Raw genomic sequence first — 20,577 nt, forward strand, 5'->3', positions numbered from 1 at the left:
CATGTTATCTTGAAGACCTTTTTTGGGCTTGGCAACAAAGGTTCTGCCACTAGACCGCACCATGTATTACAACAAGATATGTGCTAAGGGTGCTGCCTGTTGACCCCACTAGGAGCTCTTTCCCAAAACCCCTACTTTTTTTTCAAAAAAAGGAAAAATGAAAAAAATTTAGCCCATGTTTTCCACACATGAAATTTATAAAACATTAATAGTATACATTATCTATAATTTTATGACACTATGATGTGAATTGAACTCATTTTCTGTATATTTATAAATGAAGGAAAAACTACTTATGACCTCTATAAATTCAATTTTTGCATGTTTATTATTATTATTTTACAAATTAATGTTTTTTACTGTATTTTGCAAAGAAAAAATGTAGTTCTACAAAATATAAGCAATCATGAAACTAAGTTTCTTCTAGTTGCCTAGTTTTTGCAAAGTTGCCGAGTCTGAATTTTTTAACTTTGATCAATAGAATTCAGCCTAAGCTCAATTTAAAAATGTTAAAAGATTATTATCCTTCTAACAAAAATATCATCTATTAAACATTTCAGTGTCTCATGAAGTAAAAATTGAAATCATTACCTCAATAATAGGTGATGAAGACATTCGAAGACCATGTGATAATCGTCCACTAAAAACATCAAGAAGAAAGAAATTATCATATGTTTATAATTGAGAGTTAGCAGATGTTCATTAAAACAACAAAGCTTGTGCACTTTACTGTGTGAGGCTGTTAGGCACAGATGCAAAGTGCAATAGAATAATTGTTTATGAAACTATAAAAGAATGTTTCAGTACATCTACTTTAAATAAAAGAAATATCTTTTTGCCCGAAATACTTGCACTACTATTTATTTGGCAAGGTTGGAGTTCAAAAACAAATTATTTGTGCACATATAATGAACCTGAAATGAAACAAATAATTATATTGGCAAGTGACAACAATGAGATTCTAATCAATGTAGAGCTCCAAATGTAATTTTCTCAACAATAGCAATGTTTAGAACATGTATTCCAAAATACTTCAGTTGAAATTCGAACTAGCACTGAGATCATAATCAGAAAAAGATATATAATAGGTTACTTAGAGTATTCCTACATGAATTTTAAGATAATTATAATATAAGTAGATAGAAACACACACCATTATACTCTCAAGTCAAAAAACACTTTAAAAACAAACAAAAAAATCTACAAAAGGATAAGAAATGTTTGTAGCTACATTTTGCCAGAAATAGTTGACATTTACAAAGTATTACTAGATGTTCCCAAGGAAGCGGTCAATTAGCAAAGCATTTAAACTTAAAATTGTTTCTTACATAGTCCTATGAAGTTTCGTAATAGGATAGTGGGGACTTGAGTACCAGGGTTCTTGATTTGCAGACAGTCATTGGCAGCACTTTGAGGGTCAAGGGACAGTACTATTTTCATAATCTTATCACTATAATTCCTCCAACATCAAATTCTCACTATTTGTAACCAAAGGAAGTTGCACCTTGTTTTTTGTTTGTAATATTAAAAAAATAAAAATAAAAATAAAAACCTTAGTCTAAAATCGCACTGATCATGCAAAGATAAATACAAGATAAAACTGCAGCAACTTTATTATTACTCAATTAGCTTCAAGTTACAATCAGGACAAATAAACTGTACCTCTTTTGCAATTGGTGGTGTACAGTTTTTAGAGTTCACTAAAAATAGCATACAAATTCCTAATATGCTCCTATAAATGCTTATCCGAAATTATTTTTATTTTTTATCATACAAAAAAATATATAGCTACACCTCAAGATTAATAACTACCCCAGAAACAAATGCTTACCTCAAGATGCCTGCATACGTAAATGGAACCACTACATCACCATGCAAAGCTAGAATCCATCTTATCGGTCTGCTAAAATAAGTCTACAACCAATGAACTGACAATAATCGATATCAAAGTGCTTCACATAAAAAGACAAATAAATCTTTGATACCAACAAACAGACAAAGCATCATTGATAGAAATCAAAAATTACAGTCAACCATAGTTTCACTACAAGCACTTACCTTAGTATTCCACTGCATTGACTTCGGGAATGACAGTCCTGATAAAATAGCAGGAATATCTTCAGCTAGAACCTGCACCAGGTAAATTGATGAGATCTATCCAGATTGTTTTTCATTGCTTGAATAAAAAAGCTGCTTGGAACAAAGACATAAACCTTTCATTAATTGATTCCAGATGATCATCTATTTATATCCAAGTTTCCACATTAAAATTCATGGAGGATAGGATTTGTAAAAAATATGTTGTTAAGAAAAAAAATTAAAAATTAATAACATTCAAACAAGTACCCATCATAAAATGGTTGAAATGAAAATTTTTAATACCATGCTGAATGACAATTTTTAAACTGTTCTCAAAAAGTGATAGATCAAATTATTGAACTTCAATATGAGTTAAGACCTACTCACGACATTCAGAAATCTCCAAATCATTCAGAGTACTTTCCTCAATGTCATCATCACTAGATTCACCCTGAAATTCGTCACAAACAAAAGCAAGATCATCTTCATCTGAAGAGTCTTCTTGAACATGAGGAAGCTGCTTCTTCGAAATGGATGCATCCTTTACAAATTTTGATATGGTTAATCACAAATTGCTATGAACATAAGCAAGATTCTCCAGATTTCCAAATAACAAACTGTTCTTTTTCTTTGACTGAACGTGATCAAAGACAGTTCAGTTTCTCTCAAGAGTTGATGCACTTGCTGAATCAAAACTCAAACCACTAAATGTTGTACTTCAAGTGTATTTGCTTAATAGGATTGCTATACTTCATCATTAATATTAATAGAAAACAGGGTAGCATCTTACATCCATTGCTAGGATCCAGTTGTTGAACCTACTGCTAGTTCCATTGTAGTTAAGTGGAACATAAGCTGGTCAGGTGCCCATGTTTTCATTCTATTCCTCCCATTGCTTAAAAAATTAGATCAGGCAGTGACTTTTATATATCTCTTTACATAAATGTGTGTATAGTTGAGCAACCTAGGTTGTTCTGTAAATTCAGAAACAGTGAAGCAAGATTCTTGCAAATACTTATAAAGGAGAAGTGAGAAACAAGCCCAAACATGGGCAGTGCTCGGTAAATCCTCTGTAGACTTGAATGTGGTGACCAGAATTTCATCTAAATTCCTTTATTTCTCATGAACCAAGGACGTCCTAAAAGAGCATGCTTCTCCTCATCATTTGAAGATAAAACTCCCATAAAGTACCCATTGATAATTATCAGGATGTCAGCTGATCCAGAGAGTTCTAAATTCTCTTGTACCCAGGCTATAGAACCCTAAAATAACTCCTATAAACCTTCAAAGCCTTTTCTTCCTGCATCCACACCCTTTTTTCCATCTCTTTTAGGAAAAATTAACCCTTTGAGGATGCCCATCTTAAGGTAACAAATGTTTTCCTTTCTTACAGAACAAATAGACTTGATGATAGTGTTTTCTGTGCGTGCTTGGATGAAGTTCGGAGAACCTGTCTGCTGGACTGATTTGGAACATTTGAGACAACATTCTGAAGTTTGGAATGGCTTTTTCTGGAAAGTCGGGCCATAGAGGAATACATGGCCTCCACATGGGAAACTGTGATCAGGGCCACTCATCTTTTTGCCAGTAGGAGCAGATTCGAGCAGATTTGAATGTGTATTGTGGTTGGATGTGGATACAGGAGCATGGAATGGTAGCGAGTGGTAGGTGGGATCTTTGAGAAAATATCAGCTCAGACATAAACAAATTCACAAGAAGATCAAGCAAGTTTAAAGTTCAAAAGTTATTATGCATAACACTGTTAGCTGTGGGGCTGTGCTTGCCTATAAATGGCAGAATGATAATTTCAGGATACTTAATTTTATTGACAAATTCACTCAAAAATAGTCAAATTGTAACTCAAACCTGTATGGCATGTCTTGTCGGTTCCTTTAGACGAGCATAAACATACTCTGTCTTTCCTAAATGCACAAAAAAACATGAAACAAGAGAAGTTAAAAAAATATAGCACAGACAAAATATACACATCAGGTACATAAAAGGCCATTATCAAAAAAGGAACCTTAATAGACACAAATATACATGTAAATGCATATAATGCTATTACTGACTTGTGTTTACACATTGATACTAAATATATAATGCTGCATTTGTACTGTTCTCAAGTCTATTACCCACGTGTTTTTAATGTCCATTTGCTAAATCCGCATAGAATATTTTTTTTCATCTTCTGGGTCAAATATGTTTAGCAAAATGTTATTAATCGGCATGATGTTTTGTTTGGCCATATTAGCTGTGATAAATATGTTGATAGGTTTTATGGGAAGCTATTGTTTGCCATGTCAATGGAGGTCTTGTAATTTCTGTGTGAAACAAGAAATAATGATGTCTTCAAAGCTAAAAAGAGATTACTTACTATCTTCTTAAGTGAAGTCACATTTCATTTTGTTTCCTTCTATGTTGATGTGCAGCTTTGAATTTCAGAGGATTTGACAAAGTTTATCAACAAGGGATCTATTGTCATTCAGCATGATGATCTTGTTAACACTAGGAATTTCCCAAGTTAGCTCCAGCTCATGATTGGACACAACAGGTGTGTGAGGGATGGACATGTATTACTGTAAACAGCAGAAGGCTGATATTAGTTTTTTTTTTTATGAAATATATATTAAGTTACAAGATATGAAATTCCTTCAATCAGATTTCAGCGGTCTAAGGAAAATAAATTAGAATATTGCCTTGATACTAGTTACATGGGAGTTAAATATGAAAACATAGTGAGGAGCGATCTGAAAAGGGGGGCAATTCAATGAGTAAAGTTGTTGATGGTTCACAGGATGCAGCAAATGGGATAGAAAAAGGCAGAAGGAAATATAAGAAATACTCAATCATCTTTCATCTGATTCTAGTGAAGAAGGAGATGGAGTTGGCACTCCTATGTTTGACTGTAATCTCTGTGCCAACTTATCTCTTGAAGATCATCCGATTCTGCCTTATTCCTTATACAAGAAATATTAAGGATTCTATTCTATGATAAAATTAATACAAGATCATATCATGGGATGATGGGAAAGATACAGAAGGCCATCAATCTCATTGATGAGGAAAAATTAGCTTAGCACCAGGCCGTGAATACCAAGTCACCTAGCAACATTCCTAAGGAACTTGATGGTGATGATGAGGATGGTTATGATGTTGATGGTGATGGTGGTGGTGGTGGTGTTGGTGAGGATGCTAAGGATGGTGATGATGGTGCTGGTGCTGGTGCTGGTGCTGGTGCTGGTGCTGGTGCTGGTGCTGGTGCTGGTCGTGGCGGCGGCGGCGGCAGCGGCGGCGGCGGCGGCATAGAACCAATTATTTTTTAGTGTCTTGCTCAATCTTGTTTTCTGTAATAAAACTCTACTTCATTGGTTTTAGTCATGCCATTCCTTGGAAAATTGAACATGTAACAAATTTATATAAGTTGTTTCATTTTGGACAGCTCCTTCAGAGCTGTTACTGATGATATAAAACTTTGTTATAATTTGACATTTTGAAAGCTAGTTAATGAGCATATACCTCATTGTAAACGTTCTGTGCCAATACTAAAAAAATCCAGTTTTCAAGTAAATTGAGTTTCCAAACGAAGTGCTTTGGTTCCTCCTAGGCTATCCCAGCGTGGCATTCTTACCTTGGATACTCTTCGGCAAGCATTCTCTTAACCAATAATAGATCAGACAAGTTCTCCATTTCTGATGTAGACCGGAATATTTAAGGAGATTTCCTTCTAGTATTCACTGGCACATGCTTTTGGGGTTTTTGTTCACCGTTCATTGCTATTTTTTAGTGGCACAATGGTCTATTTTATCTTATGTACATTTGTTATTTTGATTCTAGGGTTCTCTCTTCCTAGAACTTTCTATTGATGACTGTTGTAACCTCTAGTCCCACTGACCTACTTTTGATCATCTGTAGACATTAATATAACTTCTTTCTTTCTCACAAAAGAGTTTTGCTTAGTTTCATGTTTCCTTCTTGATAGAAGCAATCTTTTGAGGATTTTTTAGCGAACTCCCTATTGTTTTGGTTTCATTGTAATGTTTTTGATTCGGTAAAAAACGTTTTGAAAGGGCTCAGAACTTTGTACAAAGAGAAAAAAAGCAAGAAGCACAACCAAACACCAAGGAACAACTAAGAGACTGTGAAAGGTAACTAAACCTTACAAAACCAACCAACCCAAAGTCAGGGTGGTTTGAAAAGTTGTTCCAAAGATATTTGTTTGATCACAATAAAAGGACCCCTCTCCCTAAATCTTTTTTTCTTGAGACAAATAAGATCACTATCAGATCCTTCTTCCAATCCCAAATCTTTAAAACAGGTGTCCATCATCAAACTATCTATAGGGGAATATCTTTTATAATCTTCTTTTTCAACCTTGCCATGGGTGATAATGAATTCCCTTATAGAAGTTGGCATTTGTTCCTTTTTCTTCCAAACAAAATGGTGTTACTTCTTTCTCAAGCAAATCATGGAGGCATGGCCCACTTTACCACAAGAATGGCAAGTAACCAAAGGATCTCAATATTCAATCTACTACACCCAGACTCCAAATTTTGAAGATAAGGAAATCTTTGTGTGGAGCACCTACTTTTTCTCAACAAACACAAAATCTAGAGACTAACAAATGCTTCATGAATTTGGTGATCTTATCAGTAGCACAATGTTGCCTGAAAGAATTGGCAATAATCATAAAAATCTTTTCATTTCAATACTCCAAGGGCAACCTTGGTAGACGACAAACCCAAATAGGAAACTTGAATATATTTGTCATTGGATTGAAAACAAGAAACCAATTTCGAAGACAAATGCCAACATGCCCAAAAATTAGGGGCCATCTAGAAGGATCCTAGAGAAATCCTCCAAACAAGAAAAAGAAAAAAGAAAGAAAACATTCAACATAGCAGTTACCTCAACTTGGCCACTAAGTTTCCAAACCCAAAGAACCCATCTTCCGACAGTATTAATATTGCAGTGATTGCCATAGAATCTGCCGACAAGTGAGCTTTTAAACCAAGTTGATGATGCAGCAAGAAGAGAATCAGGGAGATCAATTTGGACCTGCCCATCCTCCATCACCTTAGTAGACTCAATGTTACTAGAACTCCCAACCTACTCCACAGAAACCCTAGGGGGCTAGGCAAGGATAGCAACAAGAGAAGAAACAATACTCTCACCCATCCCAAAACAATCTAGTGAAGAAACATTAACCATAAGCTCCGACTCACATAGTTCATCTAAAACCCTAGGGGATGGGACAAGAACAACAACAGGAAGGAAAGTAGCCACTATCCCACAACCTTTGATAACTAACTTAGATTGAAATAAATCTTCATTATCCAAAGTATTTTTAACATATAAAGCTTCCGAAACAGAAGCCATAGGCAGCATCTTGTCTTTCTCAATCTTTTGGAGGAGAATAAAAACTTTTCTCAGCCCCCAACCTAGATCACCCTCAAAAATAACTGTGTCAGCCTACCCTGCAGCCTTTGACCCCCCAGCCTTCAACCAAGCCTCCAACAGAATGTCAAGAGCATCTTGTCCTCTACAATCCAATCAATCATTGGATTGTAAAGGACACACCAACAAAATCACCATTAGCAAAATCATCATCCTCTACATATCACAAGACAGATCTTCTAGAGGAATTTCCATCATCCACCCATCCTTGCACCCAAATATATTCATCGAAAGCAAGAGGGTTAGCTACCTCTCCATCACCAACACCAGTCATTGTTGCCGGGATTAATCATTATGTTATGTTGTCATATTATGTTTATGTTGTCGTCGGTAATAATGAGTTACGGCGGTCAGTTAGTTAGTCGTCCCGAAGGGCAGTTGGACGCGACAGTTGGTCGCACCCCTTCGGGTATTATATATTGCATATCGTTCCTTCTTAGTATCATCAGAATGGTGGTATCAAATGTGATGTTATGGCACTTGATGTATATGGACTGTTGAATTAATACAGAGATTGGTTCTGTAATATATTTCCATTATGTTCTGTGTATTTACTTTCTGAGTTTAATCGTTTACCTGATGTGGCAAACATTTGGTGCCGTTGCCTAGACATACTCGGGAAAGGAAGGAGCGGACGGCATACAGACACGATGGGCCTACCCGTCGATGAGATTAACCCAAAGACCGATGACACGCAAACAGAACAATCGTCGTTGGGACGCGGAGCGTGATGGCGAGAGGCGAAGGGGAAATTGAACCCTGTAATAATCCCAGCACAATGTTGATATAAATTGTGGCCGAAAGGGAAAATAATTAAAAAGTTTATTTTTTTGTGTACATGGTGTGTGCTTGATATGTACGGAAGTGATTTATGCCAAATATGCTAAATAAGGACAAAAATAAAAAGATACAAAGTGACGAATGGGAAGTGGCACAAAGAGCATTGAATCTTAGACAGCAAATAGAACGAACGCGTAGGCTAAGGCAGCTTGCCGAAGGACGACCGACCGAGGGGTTGCTCGAAGGGAACCCAAGAGGTGTCACGGAGGTTGCGGAGGCAGAGATAGACGGAGAGAATTACACTCTCTACACTGTCGTAGGGTTGCCTGAAGGGAACCTAGGAGTCACGGAGGGTGTCGAAGGAGAACTCTACAGTTCACCATGATACCACTGTAGGGTAAGAAGTCGCGAAGAGTTGGTGGAACAAACAAGGCGAAGTCTAAACCTGATCGACGCTACCAAAGACCTACTAAAGAACTTGTCCATTAAGAAGGACAACCGGAGGGAGACGACCGAAGGTGACGGTACGGCCGACAATGCCGAGAGACCACAAGGGTACCGTACAAGAGGCAATTTGTTCAGTTCGGGGTCAACAACCTTCTCATGAGAACCCACGAGTGGAGGGTCAGGTGTAGGAGGCGGAGGCGGAGGATCACCACATACAAGCACACAAGGCACCAGAGGAGCGAGACCCAGCGGTGGGATGGCAAGTAAGCAGAAGCTGCCGAAGTTCAACAGCGACAGGAAGGAAGATCCCGTCTGCCATTGCCGCACTTGTGAAACCATATCGTCAGCGAACGGTGTTACCAACCAGGACGAATGGGTAACACAATTTCCAACAACCTTAAAGGGGGTGGCCATCGACTGGTACTCCGATATGGATAAGACCAAAGTCGGCACATGGCCCAACCTGAAGGAGTTCGGGATAGAGTTTCGCCTCCTCAGAGACGACAATGAAATAGTAGCCGAAATCAATGGCACAAAGCAGAACAAGAACGAGACTGTCCGAGCCTATAGTCAGCAGCTCAAGGAACTATTGGGGAAAATGGAGAGTCAACCAGTGGATGGGTTGAAAAAGAGATGTTTCGTGGAGGGACTGAAACACTCCATCCGGAATAAGATGAAAATTGTTCCACCAACCTCGTACGAAGATGCATATAATAGAGCGATGGATCTCGAGAGCGAGACCAAGACATCCAAGAAGAAAAAGAAGGATAGCTCGTCCGAGGATGATGACTCTTCCGAGGGAAGCAGCAGCGATGGCGAGTCCGACAAAAAGGTGCAAGCCCTACAAAAGGACATGCTGAGGATGATGAAAGAGTTGAAGGTTATGAAGGGAGGTCCGAGCAAGACCAATGAAGGGGAGCTTTGGTGCACGGAATGTAAGACAAACGGCCACACGAAAGGCTCCTACCAAAAGAAGGCCTATTGTGATATATGCCAATTGATGGGGCATCCCACCAGGGAATGCCCCTACAACATGAAAACACGAAACCAACAAGTATTGCTTACGCAGGAACAACCAACTACATCCGGCGGTACCGACAGCTCCCAGGCGAACGAAAATGCAACATCGGGAGGCTACCGAGATAACCGATGGGGAGGACGAAACAACAATAACAATACAAGGAGCCGGATCCAATACGACTCCAAAGGCCAACCGATGGTATAATGCAAAGCGTGCAACCAGTGGAGGCACTTCGCCCGAGACTGCCCAAAGGGAGAGGCCACACAATATTTGTGCAAATGGTGTGGACCGAGAGACCACGAAGACACCACCTGCCCGAAGTCCGGCGTCAACTTGCTCAATATCGAGGAAACCAAAGAAGAGGAAGTGCTGGCCGTAACCCGCGCCCAAGCCAGACACGCAATGTGCCCAGACCCAGAGATGAAGAAGTGAAGGATACAAGAAGCACGAGAAGAAATTGAGAAAGAGATACGAGAAAGGGCGAAGACGAAGGGTACGGCGGGTACTTCTAGCCGATCGAAGGCGGAGGAAGCTATACTAAATCAAATTTTAAAACTGGAGGTGCCTGTGAAGGTACAAAACCTCCTCTAGACGATGCCTCAATTACGAACGGCGTTGCTAAATAATCTCTCCCAGCCACGCACCAATACCAACCACCGCACAGATGTTCTTGGGAGGTCTGCAATAGACCCCATGCTGCTGGCAGTTAACACTGGAAGGAACCCGGCCATTGTGGAGATGGGTATCCTTGGCACCATTCTAACCGATACCATCATTGATGGTGGATCATGAGTCAATGTTCTTCCAGAAGAAACCTGGTTGAAGCTGGGGAAGCCGACGCTGTGGCCATCTACAATTTGCTCGGAGCAGATCAACATGGAATCAAACCCATCGAGACACCGATGGGCCAGCAAGTTACCGTCGGGACGCAACCCTTCTACCAATGGGCCAGCAAGTTACCGTCGGGACGCAACCCTTCATACTGGACTTCGTGGTAATCCCACTAAAGAAAAAAGGGTACGATGCGATCTTAGGGAGAGGGTGGCTGGTGGCAGCCAAGGCCACCCACAACTGGAAGAAGAACACTCTGTCTATGGAGAATGGAGGAAGGAAGTTTATCATAGACCTTGGGACGCAGTTGGTTAGTGAGGAACTGGCATCATCTTCAGAATCGGAGGGTGAAGGAGAAGGCGACCTGAGGAATGAAGGACGAGATTGCAGGGAGCCCAACGACGAAGGGATTCTCAAACTAGGAGAGTGCTCCGCCGATGAGACGGGGTCATTGAACGGGCTCTTCCACTGGCAAATGGAGGATTACGAAATGTTCCAGAGCTATAGGCTCGAAGTAGAGGAACCAAAGCAAGCAACAAAGGAGGTGTACCTGCCGGAATACAGAGAATATTGGAAGGAAGACACCCCAAACCTCGGTGACGTAGATAATCCCAAGATCATTCGTGTCGGCAACGATTGGAATCCTGTATGGAAGGCCGCAACCATCAAAATCTTTATTATTCTTCTTCTTCTTATGTACAGGAAGGAGACCGTGGTTCCTGTAGAATTTATGGTTCCAGGTCTGCGGATGGCCATTGAAAATAGACTTGCCATCAACAGGTCCAAATTGAAACCCTACCGCGAGAAGTGTGTAGGGGACCGGAGAGGCCAGAAGGACACTCAAGAGTCCGGAGGGGGACCCGAGAGGATGGAAGGGGACCTGAGAGGCCGGGCAGGTGACTTGACCGGCACGGGACCAAAGCGGGAGACTCTCGGGCAAGGCAAACCGAGAAAGAGCAATCCCAAAGGCACGGGACCCGAGCCGAAGACTAGATTAGGGATTTAAGAAAAAAAAAAAAAATTGAAAAAAATCTTTGAAAGTGGCGGTGGAACCACCGTACAATGGACCACCAACGACGGAGGCGGTGGTGGAATACCACCGTACGATTGATTGTCACTGCGTTGGGCGTGCGGAAGGAGGACCGTACAGTGTGGATGGTTGGTCATGTTGTCCGTACGATGGAGGGGTGACCGTACGCTAAGGAGGGTGTTGACCACACGGGAAGGTGGTCGTACGATTGGAGGTGTCAGTGCTGTTGTTGATCGTACGGGGAGGTTGTATGGTCGGGGTGCCATCTGGGACATTACAGTGGAAGAAAAAAAAAACGACCAGATTGAAAAATCAATCGATGACGTCTGGAGCCAAGATGCTAAAAATATTAGTGGAGAAGAAGGGTTTTGGCATCTTAAAATATCACAGAAATGATGTGCGCCATGGACTTTCGTATGGACCCTGCGAGGGGCGTTGCCCCTCAACCCCGCTGGGGGCATTGCCCCCAAACCCCCAGTTTATTTTTGAGCTACAATACACTTTTTGAGTTGGGCGAAGGCATCAGAGAAGTCACAGTAAGTGTTGGGTTGTCCTGTACTGTGAGAAAGAAGCCTGAAGCTCAGCATTGGCAGGAAGCCATAAGCCGTAGAGGGAGACAGATTTGGAGGTTGCAAACAAACAGAGTCTGAGGGAAGGCATTGTAGGCACGCGAAGTCATACGGCACCAGGGAGTTATTCAGTTCAGTTATCAACCTTTGGGGAGTGTGCTGGGGGATTTGAGGCGTCTCCTAGCCTTTGTGCCAGAGGGTTGTGGCCACTTCCCGGCATGAATGGTACGCTTTGAGAAACTCGGAGTATGTCTCAGCTGGACGAGAGGTTGCCTTGGTGGATGCACAGAGGGTTCGGGAGGAGCTGACCACCAGGTTGGAGGCAGGAGTAGCGTGAGACTTAGCTCAGCGTACCCAGGAGTTGGATGCCGAGAAGGCAACGCGGGTGGCTATCGAGGACAAATTGACTAGGGAGACAGTATCATTTGGGTAGCAGTTGGTGGAGGCTGAGACTGAAAAGCATGTTTTGCTGACAAGTTTGGTTTAGGCACATGGCTATCGAGGACAAATTGGCTAGGGAGACAGTATCATTTGGGTAGCAGTTGGTTGAGGCTGAGACTGAAAAGCATGTTTTGCTGACAAGTTTGGTTTAGGCACAAGAGGACTGTGATGTCAAAGGAAGCACTAATGGTGAAATCCGCACTTGAGCATCGGATGGTAGCAGAAAAGGGTTTTCAAGCGAGGACGCAACAGGTGTATGAGTTCCACGCTCAACTGGCATCAGCAGTTCCTGTAGTTCTCTACCTTGGTTCTGTTTACTGTCATCTTTATTTTATATTAAGTCGTCCGGAGACGACTTCTTTTCTTGGGGGGGATGATGTTGCCAGGAATAATCATTATGTTATGTTGTCATATTATGTTTATGTTGTCGTCGGTAATAATGAGTTATAGCAATCAGTTAGTCAGGTATTATATATTGCATACCGTTCCTTCTTAGTATCATCAGAATAGTGGTATCAAATGTGATGTTATGGCACTTGATGTATATGGACTGTTGAATTAATATAGAGACTGGTTCTTTAATATATTTCCATTATGTTCTGTGTATTTACATTCTGCGTTTAATCATTTACCCGTATGTGGCAAACAGTCATCGTCAGGAACAGAACCTTAGTTGTCTCATACAAAAATTACTCATTGTCCCCTTCAAAAGAAAATTGTCTGCATCATCACCATCCTCTTTCACTTCCTCCTCTTCCCCATTGCCAACACAAGAAAGCAAACTAGATCTAGTTGTCACTAGGGTCTTCCCTCCCATCCACTTCCTCTCCCACCATTGTATGTGCTTTGTCTACTCTATCCACTTCATTGCGTTGTTTATCTCAAAAGTTAGTACCTTATATTTTAGAACTCAAAGATATATCATAATATAAGTCAAATTGGTATAGGTTATATCATCTATGGTGAGTTTTTTTGTAAGACTAAATAAGTTTATAATAATAAATATTTTTATTATATTCTAGTTTCAGATGATGTCACTGTAACAGAAGATATTGTACTTTACTGATTTCATTTATTTTTACAACATATTTCAGAATTCACGAATCTCTTTCTGGATTTTTTTTCAGTTACAATTTCCACTAATAGCTTGATTATAAAAGAGACCAAGTGCACTATGCGAAAAAAGAAAAACCATTCTTATCCCCCTTACACTTAGTACAATTTCATAATTTTCTCAAAAATGTCTCATCCAAACTTCTATTAGCAAGTAGTTGATACATCTCCAAAGAGATCTAGTTTATTTATGTAAAGATTACTTCTCTAGCCTATATCTTAAAAAGCTCCAGAAAGAGGTCCAATAATTTAAATTTGGCATGAAATATTTGTTTCATTTTATGGTGATAATGGTAAATTGGTTTTCACAATAACACAATAGTTTAAAATAAAATTCTCCAAATCAGTAGACTCTGTCAAACTCAAATGATACTAAAGATAATGGCAATAAATCATGTCATCCTAATTGGTACTCACAAGAAGATTACCAAAATCATTTTACTCCAAACTTACTCCCTGCTATTCTGATGACAAAATATAAAGTAAACTGCCAATGAAAAATGGAATGCGATGAATAAGATCTCACTATAAAATTCAATAGTCAATTACTAACCTTCTGATTTTCTAAAAAGATCACTAATTGAAGCTCCATTTTTCCGACAAAATCCTTCAATTGCCTATATTTATTTAACATCAGAACATGGTTAATCACAACATCAAGCTCGTAAACAAATACTGAGGCACTAAAAATAAATATCTTAGATATAAGGCCCCAAACTGAAGAAAGCAAAACAATGTTCCTGCTAGGGAGTGCATAACCTTTTACTATACTAATATGCTATCATTTTAATTTGGTAGGAACCAAGCTTTATTCTGGTCAAAATAATCATTCTTGCATACCATTGAAAATAATGAGCTTTAAAATGATATAATACATTATGTTTACATTAGTAAGTGAGTTCATAAAAGAAATAGAGATATTTCACATAAACCAAAACCATATTCTAGACATAAATATCCAAGAGATATTTTAGATGGTCATTTTTCAGGAAATTTTTTATAAAAATCAATGAAATAGTACATGTAAACAGAATTCATTAAACAATCAGCATGAAGCTTCAAGAAAGTCATGAGTACCATGCTAATTATAACCTATATCCTTGTCTCTCACCATGAATGCATATGGTATGGAGGTTTACACTTTCAAGTGAATGTATTTGGACAACTTCCTTCGTTATCTGAACAATGAAAGACCCCCAATCCAATTTTCATCCAATCTGATCCAAATTAGGAGGTTTTGTGCAATGTTTATTTGCTGATAAGTCCTTGGCCAGCGTATGTTTTGGAAGGGGTTTGAATGGTTTTTGTTTTTTGTTTTTGATTGGTTTTGAAGTTTAAGCAAGATTCTTGAATATCACGTTAAAGAGACTGCTGATTTAAAATAACAAAGTGCATAACACATAAGGAAGATAATTAAGAACATTCATTTTTGCTTAAAAGAGCAATGAACATACCATTAACATGTGCTCATAGGTCTGATGTAAAATTCCAGCCAATAAAACTATAGAAATTAGCTCCAAATAATGGTAAAACCCTAAATACACTCTAGGGTTTGAAATCCTCTATCCCAAAATGTAGTGGCTAACTAAAATAGAGCTGGAAATAGATAGTAATGACCTCTAGAAGGTCTGCCCTGCAACCAATTGTAGAAAATCTGCCCTCAAACTAATAGATCTGCTCATAAATCTTGAAAGAAGGCTGCCATACGCACATTGAAGCTGTATTTTGATGGAAACTGATACCCGGAGAGATGGGTTTTCGTCCAAATCCCCCAAATCTTCCAGAAGTTGGCGTTCCTAGAAGCCCTAAGCTGCTGAAACCCTCATACAAGCTGCTGATCTGAAAATGGAGAGGTAAGAATCAATCCAAATAATTGACAAAGTGTCTTTTTATCTATTTTGGGGTTACTATTTGGCCTTAAAATCATAAAATATCCTTGAGGGTCTAATTTCTCATTGTGAACTTGGCCCCCTTTTAAGAAACAACTTAAGTTACTAGGATGGGGGGCACTTTTCACTATTCCTCTTATGTTTCTCTGTTACTATTCACATAAGGCCAACTTTAATATTTCAATTTTAATCATGGTTTCACCCCAAAACTCCAAACGAAAAGGCTCGTAAAGTTTCCTACTGAGCTCCACAACCCTCGGTTGGGTCCCCCAAACCACCCTACTAACCTACGGGACTCCGATGATAGGCCAATCCCTACTTAACTACCTGTCACCTAGGAAGGGGACATCACAATCCTCCCTTCGCGGAATTGCTTGCCCACAAGTAATGCATCACTGTGCCACCAGGATTCCACACTAACCGTAGGTAGAACACTATATGCTTCCACTGCTCCATTCTGACATAATTGCCACATAACTTCCATACTTGAAGCAAATCACCAAGATCATTAAATGCCAATGCATCATTGAAGCCAATTCTTGAATCCCAAACCAAAATATCGAACCTACTGAATGAGATGGAGGGGAAATATCTCAACCAAACACCATGAAACAACCACCCATGGGAGTAGACCAACAAGAAAGTGTGGAAATGAACTCCCACAACCCAATAAACCAACACAAATAGCCACCTAGTATCGTTGTTGTAACTCAGACCAGCAAACTGAATGATGTCATAGGTGTCATCATACCAATGCAAACCATTTAAGCCCATTTCATACTCCATGTTCATCCAATAAACATACTTCCATACACTCCCAAGTAGCCGAAGTGCTGATGTATTCCATGAAAAATCAAGAAGTACAACATAATTACAACTAGGACAGCCGCTATCCCATGTAGAATCAAAGAATATGAAGTCACCAATCAACAAAGATATCGCTGCCATATCAAGTGAAATAGGTGACAAACTCAGAGTGGCTGGCCCACCAAGAAAGTCATCAAGCAAATCACTATCATCACCAAGAGAATGATCAAATACCTCAAATGGAAATTCTGAATTAATCAATTCATGTCTCTCATCATCAAATGAATGGTGAACATCACGAACATGTTGAAGGTGAAGCTTGGCTTGTTGAGCCACAATCTTAGCTTTGTTTGCCTTTTCTAACCATCCTTCATTCAACTTTTGGGACTGCTCTATAACAGCTGCTCCAAAGTGTCTGAAATCAGTCTTATGATGAGATGCATCATATAAATTATCATGATTAATGCATGCATCTTGTGTTCCAGCACTTATGGACTCTTCTTTGCAAGTTTTTCCAAATGTAAGGGTAGCAATCTCATAAGAATGAGGAAGAAGAACATCACTGTCCAAAATCAGACCTTTGGTATTCTCTTCTATGCTTGCATTGTAGTCATCAAATAACATTGAGTCTCGATTCGTCTCATAGTTTTCCCAAGTGATTAGAAATTGAAGTGGCTCAAAGAAGTCTTCATCTTGGATGCTATGATATTCAAAAGTAGACTGCTTGCATTCTAAACTTGTCGTTTCATTCTCAAGTGGGAATAGATAGTTGTCTCCAAACCGAAAACCAGAACCTTTGTTTAGCTCCATTAAAGTAATTTCATGTTCCTCAACACAACTTGAATGTTCTTCATCAAATGCTGGCCCAAAATATTGATTTTCTACACCTCTTGCATTATCGTTTTCCTTTCTAGAAGTAGCTGTTATAAGTGACTGATTTCCTGAATTATGCAAAAGAAACCAAACATTATCAAAATCCAAGATCTTTGTAGTAAGCAACCTCTTAGTCTCTTTGTTCAGCTTTTTAAAACAACATGCTTCATAAGATCTTAACAATTGTCCTTCCACAGTAGATGACGCATGAATCACCAAAATGAAATAAAGTATATTCCATTTCACACACACGGACATATCACTTGTGGCTGGTCCATCAAGTGTGTAAATATTATCATCATTGTTTTGAATCTTGAAAGAACTCTCTAAAAGAGGAAACACATGATCCTCATGATGCAAACTAGTTAAACATTCCAAAATTTTCTAGATAATACCTCTTCTCTTGTTCACACACAACAAAATGTTCTTCTTGTTTGTTTACCTCAAGAAGTTCTTCATTTGCACACTCAACTTGTATACAATCTTCCCTTGGAAGTAATAAGGATCTAAAGTAGGTTTTCCTCTGTTGTCTTGTTTGCTCCATGAGAATGCAGCGATCTTTGACTTCTTGCAAGTGCTGTTTTGTTTGGGCAGCAAGTGTCTTAGCCTTCACTGCTCTTTGTCTCCACTTATTGCACATGTCCTGCGTCTTTTCCACGTCATCCATGCTAGAATACAAAAAATCAAATCTTATGTGACTTATATTCACATCAATGGAAGATATTAGGCTGCTCTCACCATTATGTGTTATGGCTGCCATCTCATGATTTAATGAAGGTATGCTACTGTCATCAAACAGAAAATCAGAAGTACCATCATACCTTCTCATCTTATCTTTATGGAGATCATCATGGGCTGTTGTCCCAAGGTAACCACCGTCGTGCGGTGCAACCCGGAACAGTCCTGCACCACGCAGCCCATGCAAAGGAAAAAAAAAAGATGCAGCCGCACAAACACACACGCAGTCGCTTCGTCGTCAGTGGTCACTGTACGATTGAACTGCGTTGGGCATGCGGAAGGAGGACCGTACGGTGTGCACAGTTGAGCATGTTGTCCGTATGCTGGAGGTGTGTCCTTATGGTAAGGAGGGTGTCGACCGCACGGGAAGGTGGCCGCACGATTGGAGGTGTCAGTGCTATTGTTGACCGTACGGGGAGGTTGTATGGCTGAGGTGCCATCGAGGACATTACGGTGAAAAAAAAAAAAACGACGACAACCACATTGAAAAATCATTCGATGACATATGGAGCCAGGACACTGAAAATATTAGAGTGGAGAAGAAGGGTTTTGATATCATAAAATAACACAAAAATGATGCTGCCCCTCGGCCCCGCTGGGGCGCTACCCCAAACCCCACGGGGGCGCTACCTCTCGACCCCGCTGAGGGCACTGCCCCCAGACCCCAGTTTATTTTTGAGCTACAATACACTTGTTGGAGTTGGATGGAGGGCATTGGAGATGTCACGGTAAGTGTTGTGGTTGTCCGTACTATGAGAAAGAAGCCTGCAGCTAAGCATTGGTGGGGAAGCCATAAGCCGTAGAGGGAGACGGATTTGGAGGTTGCGAACAAATAGAGTTTGAGGGAAGGCATTGCAGGTCCACGCAATTGTATGACAGCAGAGAGTTATTCTCCTAGCCTTTGTGCCAAAGGGTTGTGGCCACCTCCAGGTAGGAATGGTACGCTTGAGGAACTTGGAGTATGTCTCAGCTGGACGTGAGGTTGCCTTGGTGGATGCAGAGAGGGCTCGGGAGGAGTTGACCACGGTTGGAGGCAATACTAGCGTGAGACTTAGCTCAGCGTACCCAAGAGTTGGATGCCGAGAGGGCAACGTCAGTGGCTATCGAGGACAAATTGGCTAGGGAGACAGTATCATTTGAGTAGCAGTTCGTGGAGGCTGAGACCGAAAAGCATGTTTTGCAGACAAGTTTGGTTTGGGCACAGGAGGATTGTGATTTTAAAGAAAGCACTAATGGTGAAATCCGCACTTGAGCATAGGATGGTAGCAGAAAAGGGTTTTTAAGCGAGGACGTAGTAGGTGTATAAGTTTCGGGCTCGACTAGCGTCAGCAGTTCTGTTTAATGTCATCTCTATTTTGTATTAAGTCGTCCGGAGACGACTTCTTTTCTTTTGGGGGGGATGATGTTGGCGGCAATATTGTACATGGAAATAAAACTAGTTAATTAAGTTGTAATTGTGTTGGTTAGTTGGCAACCGAGGGGTGGCAGTTGCGGTGCGACGGTTGGCGCTCGCACCCCCTCGGTATCTTTATATACTTCTGAATGTAACTTATGAAAAAAGAACGATTATGAAGGGAATAACATCTGATATATTGCATCTGATATCTATGGCATTATTATTCTGCATTACGTGCTTTATCTATATGTTTTAAGTTATTCACCCGAGAGGGCAAACAGATCCTCCCATAGGATCACCGAGTGAAGTGCCTCAATCATCTCATGATCATCAATGTGTGAAGGATGAGAAACAGCATGCTTGTGTGGGGAGTCCTCATAGATTTCCATCCTCCCTCCCTTCATGGGTGGAAGGCCATCAACTAAAAGTGTTCCCAACTGAAGAGTATAGGCATCATGGCTGTGGGTTAACTTCTCCTCTTTCAAGGTCCTTGATGCAAATGCGAAAATGCAATTTCTATCCGCAAGAAGGTGCACATAGTTGTTCTTCCTCTTGGTCAAAGCTTCTTGCAACACTTCACGATCCTAGGGTCTATCCTTCCCCCACAAATCTGCCACCAACTCATAAATGTGATCAAAATGGGATAAGGTTGCCATGACCATATCCTCCTTCACCTTCAGCTGATTCATCCAGGAATGTGAATGATAGGACTTGTCTTCCTCATGCAAACTCTCAGCTCTACCATCATGTTCATCCCAAACGGCCTTCTCCATGACATCTTCCTCTTTTCCATGCATGTGAGTTAAGTCGTCAACGCACTTAAACAAGGGATTATCATGATAAGAGTGAAATGGTATCATATTGATAGACTCATGCCTCTCTACATTTGCTGATGTAGAATGCTGGCAAAACGAATTTCTCATTGCATACTTACCTTCCCACTCAACATGACTAGGATCATTATCTCCAATCTTCATTGGATTCAAACTCACACGAGGACACTATACTACTGTTCAAACTCAGAAAATCTGATTGTTGTTCACACTTTTCCAAGGTACCTTGGTTGTCTTCTCTTGCTTCTCTCTTCATGGTGGGTGTCTCCTCAA

At 40.2% G+C, this 20,577-nt stretch overlaps 1 protein-coding gene across 5 annotated transcripts in view; it reads right to left on the reverse strand.

Moving 5' to 3' along the window:
* Positions 1–20,577, reverse strand: part of LOC131030537 (glycine--tRNA ligase, chloroplastic/mitochondrial 2) — a 305,534-nt gene that overhangs the window by 157,376 nt on the left and 127,581 nt on the right. For all 5 annotated transcript variants that reach the window (XM_057961392.2, XM_057961391.2, XM_057961390.2 and 2 more), the window contains 5 exons: positions 14,322–14,385; positions 3,946–4,001; positions 2,059–2,130; positions 1,832–1,914; positions 592–640 (listed from right to left, as the gene is read on the reverse strand). In XM_057961392.2, coding sequence (XP_057817375.2) covers positions 592–640; positions 1,832–1,914; positions 2,059–2,130; positions 3,946–4,001; positions 14,322–14,385 — 324 coding nt within the window. The remainder of the gene's footprint in view (positions 1–591; positions 641–1,831; positions 1,915–2,058; positions 2,131–3,945; positions 4,002–14,321; positions 14,386–20,577) is intronic.

Source organism: Cryptomeria japonica, chromosome 6, assembly GCF_030272615.1.
Source record: "Cryptomeria japonica chromosome 6, Sugi_1.0, whole genome shotgun sequence".
NCBI lineage: Eukaryota > Viridiplantae > Streptophyta > Pinopsida > Cupressales > Cupressaceae > Cryptomeria > Cryptomeria japonica.